The following is a 10592-nucleotide window of genomic DNA, read 5'->3' on the forward strand; positions in this document are numbered from 1 at the left end:
AGTGTTCGATTAAGACTTGGATAGACCTAAAACAAGAACTGAAAAACCAATTTTTACCTAAGAATGTGAAGTATATGGCCCGAAAGAAACTTTGAGAATTGGTGCAAACAGGAACAGTGCGAGAGTTTGTAATGAGTTTTTCTACCATGGTGTTGGATATTCGAGAAATGTCTGAAAAGAACAATATGTTTTATTTCCTTGAAGGCCTTAAGCCTTGGGCCAGGACAGAACTATAAAGATAAAAAGTGCAAGACGTGACCATGGCCATGGCTGCAGCTGAACGTTTTCACGATTATAATGATGGCTCCTTAAAACGAAAAAATCCTCTATCAGTTGGCAGTAACTTCAACTTTGGAAGAGGGGGAAAGATAACTAGGTTGGATCGACCCTTCAGTGGAGGATCAGACAGGAGGTCTTTTGGTCGAGATAGCACCCAACCCAAGATAAACAATGCAGTGATTTTAAGGCCTAGGCAACCACTAGCTTGTTTCCTATGCAAGGGGTCGCATCAGGTGGTCGAATGCCCACACAGAAGAGCCCTTAATGCCTTAAGAGCCTCGTCTCAAAAGTTCGTAAAAGCACCAAAGATCGTTGAAGAAGTTGAAGAGGAACCAGCCAGGATAGGTTCAATAAGGTTTCTCAATACCCTTCACACCTAACTGAACACAATAAAGAAAGAGCAGGGTAGAGGCCTGATGTATGTGAACTTAATAATCAATGAGAAAGCCATCAGGGTCGTGGTAGACACGAGTGTAATCGATACCTTTATCACACCAGAAGAAGTAAAAATGTGTAGTTTCCAGGTTAGCAAGGACTGTGGGTGAATGAAGGCGATCAATTCGCTAGCCTTTACGATCAGTGGAAGCTCTAAGAGTGTGACGACCAAATTAGGGCTATGGGAAGGGAAGGTAGACTTTACAGTTTTCCTCATGGATGACTTTGATATTGTCCTCGGATTGGACTTCATGATGTTGGTTTAGGTGATCCTTATCCCCGTCGCTAGTTACTTGTTGTTCTTAAGGGAACATCCATATGTGGTGCCGGCCACTATCTTGCCAAAGAATGAGAAGAAAATAATCTTAGCTTTACAGTTTAAGAAAGGGGTAAAGAGAGGGAAACCTTCATTTGTGGTCATATCGATTTACAAAGAAAGGTTGAGAGTGGAACCGATACCTGATGACGTGAAAAAATGTTGAAAGAATTTGAAGAAGTGAGGCCAGGGATGTTGCCTAAGGTTCTACCTCTTCGAAGAGCCCTGGACCATGAAATTAAGCTCATTCCAAGAGTTAAACCCCATGCTAGAGCCCTTTACCGCATGGCTCCGCCAGAGTTGGCTGAACTAAGGAAACAGTTAGATGAGCTTTTACAAACCAGGTTCTTGAGAAAGAAATATTGTAGATTAGTGAGTAAATATGAGGGTCTAGTGAAGATCCTTTCCAAGATAGAGAATGATTCTTACAAAATTGACCTACCAAAGTGGATGAAGGTGCACCCAGTATTTCATGTGAGTAACCTGAAACCTTTCAATGTAGATCTTATAAATGCTAGCCGAAGGGAGCTAACCAGAGTCGCAATCACCATGAAGCCACTTTCAGAGCGTCGAGTCGAAAAGATCTTAGCCGACAGAGAAATCAAGATATCTCGAAGACTAGTTCGTAAATACTTAACGAAGTGAGAGGGATTAGGACTAGAAGAAACCAGCTGGGAAAGAAAACATGACCTCCAGAGATTCAAGAGAAAGATAGAAAAATTTCAAGCCAGCAAGTCGACAAGGACGTCGATAGAATAAGTGGGAGAGGATGTCATGAGCCAACCTTGTATAGGGCCATGACTGAGGCTTAGATTGTCATGAGCCACCATGTATAGGACCATGATCGGGTAGATCTCTTATGCTAAGAAAAGTGTCCACATTTCAAACATTGTAATGATTAGTGATAGCATAGCTCTAAAATCTTTAAGGCTCTTTAGGGGGGGTGAGAGGACAGTGTATTATTGGGCTATCTCATCGGTCGCGATACGGGCCTACACCATCCGCCAAGGGCTGCCCCCTGGCCCTGGCGATGGTGAGAAGTCTCGATGTACTATCCTCGATTATAATAAAATTTACCTTCAATTCGAATGTCCCGAATGTTACCTTGATGTGTTTTTCTTTTTGTTGATGTGAATGTACCTTTTTGTGTGTGCTTGAGATTGATCTCGGTATAAATGTGTCTTATTGCGTATGCTTGGGACTAACTATAGTTTATGGTTATTTGTTCAGATATCGAACTATTGAGGGCTGACTTGGGTGAGAGAATCCATTCAAATGCCTCATGGTCTATTACTTGTTGAGAGAAAGCTTAGTTCGTGACACATGGCCTATTTTTAGGATGCTCTAGACCCTTCTATGCCTATATGTTTGGCCTATCTTCATGCTACTTTAAAACCTTCTAACTAGTAGTCTTTATACTTGGTATCAGGCTGCTCACATTGGGACATACTCTTACACCCCAACCTAGCCGTAGCTTGCACATGTGCCTTTATTGTTTTGTCTTGATTCTTTCTGATTCTTTACTCGTATCATCTTGAGTAAGTCTCGTTATATAAATCATTTGATTTTGGACTTATGTGCGGTATGTATATTAGAAAAATACATAATATTAAAAAAATAATTTGATTTGGTTATTATGAAGCAATAACAGTATTGATGTCGAACTGTCTAATGATATTAAAATTTTGAAATTATTAAATAAGTGGTTAGTTAAAAATAAAGATTAAAAATATTTTTAATATTTATATTTTGATATTTAAATTAATATTTGAGAAGAAAAAGAAGAAAGAAAATCTTAAAAATAGAGAAGAAATTCAATGCCCATTACTAGAATGATAGGGTTTATTTATATATGTACGGAGGGTGAGGATGTTAGTTTGGTTGGCTTAAGTTCTTAAAATCGAATTTGAGATTGACAACGCAGGCCAAATTTGACATAACAAACGAAAATTCAATTGAGCAATAATAACAAATCAATATGTCCATGTGCAATCAAATAAAGAATCCACTTGATCGAACTGAAGTGAATCCCTTTTATCAGCTTAAATCAAATGATTAAAATACTCTCACGCTGCTGGCTAACCTTTTGAAGGAAAAAAGACATTATATCGTTACGGGCATAAATGACCTAACAACCAGCAAACATCAAATCCGGTAAATTTAAATGCAGGAACACGAGTACATGATCTGACCTTTTAGAAAACTTCCAAAAAACAAATATAAAATTAATAAATAATAAATAAGTTCTCCTTAAAAGGCCCTCTCTCTCTTCCTCCTTTCCTCTATAAATAAACCCCTTCTTCGTCACGCTTCCCCCTCGCTCTTTATTTTCATTGTTTTCTCTCTTTCATTTCAAGCTGCTTTTTCCTTTTTTATTTTTTTCTTTTGCTCATTTTTTTTGGATTTCTACTTTCAAACTCTCCTCATTTTCTACTTCGTGGGATTCTCGACTTTCAACAGTATGCTAACAACCATCAACAATCCTCTCCTCAAAACAGCTTCAATTTTGGTAAGCATTTTATTCGCCTTTCTTTTAATTTCGTTTCTAAAACGTATTTATATCTCTGCATATTATTTTTATTTTTTACAAATAAAATGTCGTTTTTTTCATCGTATCATTGTCTTTTATGCATTTTTTATTTTTGGCTTTTAGATCTTTCGTTAGTTTGAATTATTTTGATATTTGTTTTTTACGTTGGAAGTATTAAAATTTCGGCGCGATTTGCAAGCGAAAAAGCGGTTGGTGTTCGTTTCTTGACATTCAAAGATCCCCTTAGGCGTAGGATTCCCGGTGAAGCACGCGACTGATTCGCGCGTTAGTCGCTGTGCCTACTGTGTTTGCTTGTCACGCACCGTGTAGGCGCGGTTTGACTTATAAGAACGACGCTTTTTGGCTTTTTTCAGTTGCTGAAAAACATTGGTTCTCTTCCAATCCTAGGAATGAAAAATACGGCTTCTGAGCCGTACACGTGTCTCCTGTAGGCGCGAATGATTGACTGGACTCAAAGGCCGAAATGGACCGACAGAGACTTCATTGTCTCCACGATCCAGGCCTCAACCATCCGGTTTTAATCAGTCGTCGATTAGCTGACAGGTGGAACTTGAGCCGGTTTTCTCGCGTGTAGGGTTGAGATGGTAGGTTCCACGGACTAGTTTAAGAAGGTCTCGCAGTTCTAGAAAAAGTGGTGGGGTAGGGGTGGGGCCCCCTCAGAGAGGCACTTTTTTAGGAAACGACTTATGCCTGAAAGGCGGTTTAGAGGCGTGTTTCGACAGTGATGAATGTGTCTATATTTCTAGATGCACTTCGATTATAGAAAAAAATTAATTTAATATATAGTTAGTGGTGTTTCAATTTTTTCTTAAAAATTAAATGATTATCATATATTTTATTAAAGTATATTTTAAAAATTAATAAATTTATAATAAATAAAAAAGTATAATACTTTAACACGTTTGAAAAATATAATAAAATGCTATAATTGACCCAAAAAGTAACTCATAATTTAAATATTGTGAATAAAATTATTGCTCAATTGTATAATTTATACTTATTTAATATATTGGTTTTTCACTTTTTTTTTTTTTGGGTTTTAGACAATTTTATTACAATCTTTGATTAATTAAGCTTCTGCCAAATTTTGGCATACTCACTATGTGCATGAAAAGAAAATAAATGTGTATTTTGAAAAAGAATGGAAGTTATTTGATGAGTGGGTAGTTTTTAATGGAAATGAATAAAAAATATTTTATTTTAAAAATTAAAAAGATATAAATACTCTTAATTTTATTTTATTATTATAAATTTAATTTAAATTTTAAGTAATTTTTCAAAAAGAATTGTATTACTTGATTTGTGACACCAACTCAATCAATATCAACACTTATACTATCTTTGATCCCATTATTCATCTCCTGCACCCTAATGAAATGTCCATATTTGAATTCTAAACCTTACATCATCATCATGTCTTGAATTTTTTTGCTGCCATAAGATTGTAACTGATATTCCATTTTAGGTGATCTAACAACGGACCGCCGTTAGTCTATTTGTGTATAGATTTTTAATTAAGTATATAATTAGGTGAGAACATGAGATGATTAAATTAAAAACGCAACTCATAAGTCACTAATGAGGCCATGCATTGGCTGCTTTTGCACTTAATAATTTTTTTTTCCTATCAATTTGTTAAACATTTCTAAATCACAATACCTTTTAGTTTTACTCACTTATAATAAAATTACAATAATTAATCATTCAAAACTGCAGTCCCAGGCAGTTTCTTTGGATTCAGACCTTTTCGTCCTTTTGCTTCGTCTGGTTCCGCCGGACTTTCTTTCTTCCTCGTTTTTTCACTTTAGTCTGGTCTCGACGTGTCCACCCTAAACACCCAGATGTCCGGCTGCTTCTTATTCAACCATTAACCCCCTCAGTACGTGTAATTTGTCTGTCTTCTATGCTTAAAATAAGTTAACCAGGTTCATGTTTTCTTTCTCTCCTCTTCACACCTCAGTAGGCTAAAAAAAGTCATCTAGATTTTCTTTAAAAATATAGGAAAAAGAAAAACAAAGAGAGTAGAAAAGCAAATAAAATGACGTCAATTCATGGCTGCATTGGACACGTGTCTTCTGTGAACGGATCATGTTAATTGAGTTGGTTATGAGGATGCACGAATGCTGTAACAATGGAGTTTGGCTACTTCTGCTGATGAGTATTGAGGAGCATGTTGGGGTACTCTTTGAGTTAGTGAATGTCAGAAGGAGATCGTTCGATAATTGACAGTCTTTTTCTGTATGCAAACAATGTGAAAATTGTTTTTTGTTACAGTTCTTTTCTATCGTATCAGCTTTAATTGTCAGATAAAATAGTGTTGGTTTTTGCCTTGTCATGTGAACAAAAAGGGTGATGGAAAAGAGTCAAAAACCATCAAATAACTTTCATCTGGTTCATGCTCACTAGAACTAGAAAATCGGTGTTAGGATGGGACCAATAGAACCCTTCATGAAAGGAAATTAAAAGTACTGTTCATGGTAATTATGGAGGCGGAGGCCATATGAGAGATGTGAATCTTTTAATTGATATAAGTATGTTAACTGATTATGGATTTCTGCTCTTAATTAGGAGACATGTAGCTTTGTAGGAAGCAATTATTTCTTCAATTGCTTTAGGATCCTATGAAGAAACATATAGGAATGTTTGTTTCTTTGAAAAAACTAATGAAATCATTTTAATTACCATCTGCAATGAAAGCAGTGGATAGAGATCAGAAGTTCCACCATGAAAAAAAAAAGAAAATTAACCTAGAAAATCATCATTTCGAATTTTCAATCACAGGCTTGCTGCATTTTCATTGTCTTTCTGTTTTTCATGGTTAAACGTTAAAACCGAATATACATGCTTGTTGGCTTCGTTTTCTCTCGTCCACACACGGATTAATTTTCTTATCAATATTCCCTTGATCGCTAGAAAATCAATTCTTCATCACTCAAAACATATCTGTTTGAGCCCTTACATTACTCAAATGAGAAAGAGAAAGTCAGTTAGAACAATATTAATATATTCTAATTCGCTTGGCGGAAGGAATTGAAATGAGGCAAAGACAAATGGGGTAGTTCAAGAGTGGAGCCAGATTGAGTTTGCCATAAATTGTTTTCCTTCTCTCTCTTTTTTCATGTTTGTTTGGACTTTGATAGACTCACCAGGCCTAGCATGAGCAGATGTCCGCGTCAGATGAATCAGCTGATGGCAACTCTAGTGAGACAAACCCTTTACATTGGGCATGAGCCATGCAATATCGACTCATCATACTGTCCTTGTTTTGTTTTCTTCTTATTTCTATATATATGTACTTTCTTTTGACAGGAAGTTTTCAACTGGAAAGCGACCTTAAACCATCCCATCTAGAGAAAACCCATTATGTTCTGGTTTTAAAACTCTCGCAAGATGATCGTTTTTCCATGAAAGCGACCTTAGAGAAATAATTTAGAGTAAATATTAAAGTAATAATTCTACTTTGCTAGCAATTTTCAAGGGCCAAAACGACTTAATTGTATCAAAATATTGAAAATGAAAACCCCCTTAATAATTTTATAAGATTCAGCTATCACCTGAAAGTGATTTTCCCCTTAATTTAATTGTTTCAGGTTTATGTATTGTGGTAAACCACCGACTTCTAAATTTATACCTAAAATATTTTGACCTGCTTCTCTTTCGTAAATAAACAGGATATGTAGTTGAAAATATTGGAGTATATATAAACATATCGTAGGAATAAATTATAAGTTGTCAAATTGTTTGACCTAACCTTATACTAAGAAGGATGTGCTTAATCCATTTCCAGACGCAACAAATTAATTTTGTTACAGTTCAAATTAAAGAGACAAAAGAAAATGGATTGAAAGTTTCGAATTTGAATTTTAGTTGTAGTCCAAACTATACAAAAAGAAAAATTTATAAAAAATAACTAAGGGGGATTTCTGGATAAATACTGCTACTACCTTTCAAAAAAATAAAAGAAAAAAACTTCCACCATCTTTTATTGAGCAGCAAGTGCTTTCAGTTGTGGTAAAAAAATCAAGACAAGATCCTCCCATTATTTTAAAAATAGTGAAAGTTTTCATTACTTTATCTAAAAATGATAAATGTATTTTCAATAAAATTTAAAATTAATATTTGTTTAAATATTTTTATATTTAATTTAAAATTATTAAATTTCAATCATAGATTTAATTAAAAATGCATTATTTATTTTTGGATAAAATAGTGAAAATTTTTATTACTTATCCCAAGAAATTCACTAATTCGTTTCATTAAGGTTTAAGGCTTAAAGGTATTTGCTTTAGTCGAATCCAAAATTCTCATTGGATCATTATTCAGGTTTATTTAATTATTTATTTATTGTTAAGCTATGATTAGATTATGCTTGATAGTAGCAATATATTTCATCAAAGGTTTCTCTACTGATGACGGATGAGTGATTGTTAAAATATTTTATTTTATTTTTATTATTATTATATAATGATCAATTTTTACTAATTAACATGTCACAACAATTACTAGAGGTACAGGAATGTTGTGGAATAGTTAATTTTTTGCCATATAATCGTAGTTGTGATTTCATCTGTTAAGTCTCAAAGAAATGTTCGTTTATGCTTTTTTCTAATGAAGTTGGTCCAACGTTTTAATTAGATGATCAAGAGAAACTTGGCAAAGCTTAACCAGACAATGGGGTTTCGAATATCACATTCCAATAAGCAGAAGGTGAAGCCTTTCTCGGGTCCTGAGAATAATGGTACCAATGGCTCTATTAAAGGGACATTATCAAGCGGCCCACTTGATGTTGCAGCTGACTATGCTTCATGGCTGGTACTTGACTAGTGATCTTTCATCTGTTTCACTATTTCCATGCTCATTATATAACATTGCATGCCATAAACATGCGGTCGACGTTTAGTATTGTTGCTGTGAACGTTCTATATTATTATCAGGTGAAGCACCCTTCTGCTTTGAACTCATTTGATTCCATAATAAGAGCAGCTAAGGGGAAAAAGGTCGCTGTGTTTTTAGATTATGACGGTACTCTGTCACCAATAGTTGAAGACCCTGATCAGGCCTTCATGTCCGCTGAGGTAGCCATTTCTATGTTATTAGCCTTTTAATATTTACGTGTGCAATGCATGCTCGTAAATCTCCACTACGTTATTAGACAAAATCGTATGTTACCATGATTGCATAGTACGTTACAATTTCTTAATTTTAGATGCGTGCGGCAGTTGATGAAGTTGCAAAGTATTTTCCAACATCTATAATCAGTGGCAGGAGCCGAGATAAGGTAAAATGAATCTATGAACTGTAGCCAATTGAGTCAATTTCGAAAGCTTTTACAGCAGCTTTTCTGCCTAGTTTATAAAGCTGATTAGCTGATAGTATCAAGCCTATCTGTGATTCAGGTTGAAGAATTTGTACAGTTGGATAATGTATACTATGCTGGGAGTCATGGGCTGGACATAATGGTACCATCCAAAGCGGTGAAATCCTGCGATAAAAAGGTCAGTTGCTTTCTCCAACCCAATAAAGCTGGCAAAAGTATGCTTTTAGAGATTAATTTTTTATAACATCGGTTTCTTTCTGGATTCGGTAGGGGAATGAGGGCGCCTTTCAACCTGCTAAGTCATTTTTACCCGCAATTCAAAAGGTAATCAGCTGACATAATTTGCAGACTATATTTTGGTCTTTGAGTGGACTGCCTTAGGCTTTTCCACTTATTGTGTTTGTATTTACATAAGCAAGTTATTTGTTTGTGACAGATATCCATAAAGTTGAAAGATAAAATTGGAGCAATACAAGGTGCTAGGATAGAGGATAACAGATTTTGCATTTCTGTGCATTATCGGCAAGTTCCGCCGGAGGTAAATTTTAAACAAAAAAATTAATTGTAAATCAGTTACATCACATTAATCATCATAGTCTAATCTGAAAACGCCTTAGTGTTTAACTCTAAAATGGTAACAGTTTAATGAATCTCTTGTAAAATTAAATGTTCATCATGTAGGACCATGAAACTTTGAAGGAGGAAGTGAAATCTCTAGTTGAAAATCGTCCGGAGTTCCGTCTGACCGAGGGTAAAATGGTAGGATACATCTTCCAAAAGTTTCTGTCTATCTTGTTGATTGCTGTCAAATATACTTGTGTCCCTGACATCCTGAAATTTTTGTCTGTGTAATTCGTGTGAAGGTTTTAGAAGTCCGGCCATCAATAGAGTGGAACAAAGGTAAAGCCCTCAATTATTTGCTTGATAATTTAGGATTCAGCAATGCCGAAGAGGTTCTCCCATTATACATTGGAGATGATCGAACTGATGAAGATGCATTCCAGGTTAGCATTAAGTGAATTTTTTTCTTTGTTTTAATTCAATTCTTCCACAAAATCATGACTTTTTTGACAGCTAATTTCTAGTATCTTTTCAATTTGTATACTGAAACTTGGTGTTTTTCTTATGTTTAATTTCAGGTCATAGCTGCAGGTAGAGGGAAAGGGTTTCCCATCATTGTTTCTTCCATTCCAACAGAAACCTTAGCTCGGTACTCCTTGCGTGATCCATCAGAAGTATTAGCTTTCCTATTACGTCTAGCAAAATGGAGGAAATCGGAGATTCCCTTCGTCAAGTAGCTAGACGATATTTTGGTTGGGGATGATTTTAATAGATTAAAGAGATAAAAGAAATAAGTTAAAAAGAAAAAAAATTATTTAATTTCATCTTTTAGATTTATGTATTACAGTAGTTAAAAAAATATAAATTTTTTTTTATGTAATTAAGTTGATCATATATATATATATATATATATATATATATAATGGATTAATAGTATACTAGTAAATACCCACGATAGATAAATATTCTTTTTATGTTCATGTAATTTGTAAGAGTTATAATTTTTTTGAAAATAAAAAAAAAATACAAATTGATTGGCTAGTTTTTTTTTTTTTTTCTTTTCTGTGTGTTACAAATTATAATTTTTTAAATAATTAAAAGAGACAAAAAATAATAAAAGAGAGAAAAAATGG

General features: G+C 34.6%; 1 protein-coding gene across 1 annotated transcript; it reads left to right on the forward strand.

The window, feature by feature from the left end:
- Positions 1-3311: 3311 nt before the first annotated feature.
- On the forward strand, positions 3312-10339 carry LOC111287763 (putative trehalose-phosphate phosphatase D). Its single transcript, XM_022878444.2, has 10 exons — positions 3312-3539; positions 8217-8393; positions 8516-8656; positions 8788-8859; positions 8978-9076; positions 9169-9222; positions 9335-9436; positions 9580-9657; positions 9762-9902; positions 10038-10339. Exons 1-10 carry the CDS (start codon positions 3492-3494, stop codon positions 10194-10196), a joined length of 1071 nt encoding a protein of 356 aa, XP_022734179.2. The 5' UTR covers positions 3312-3491; the 3' UTR covers positions 10197-10339.
- The last annotated feature ends 253 nt before the right edge of the window (positions 10340-10592 follow it).

The sequence above is a fragment of the Durio zibethinus genome, chromosome 17 (genome assembly GCF_047325235.1).
Source record: "Durio zibethinus cultivar Kanyao isolate XHJ-2024 chromosome 17, ASM4732523v1, whole genome shotgun sequence".
Taxonomy (NCBI): domain Eukaryota; kingdom Viridiplantae; phylum Streptophyta; class Magnoliopsida; order Malvales; family Malvaceae; genus Durio; species Durio zibethinus.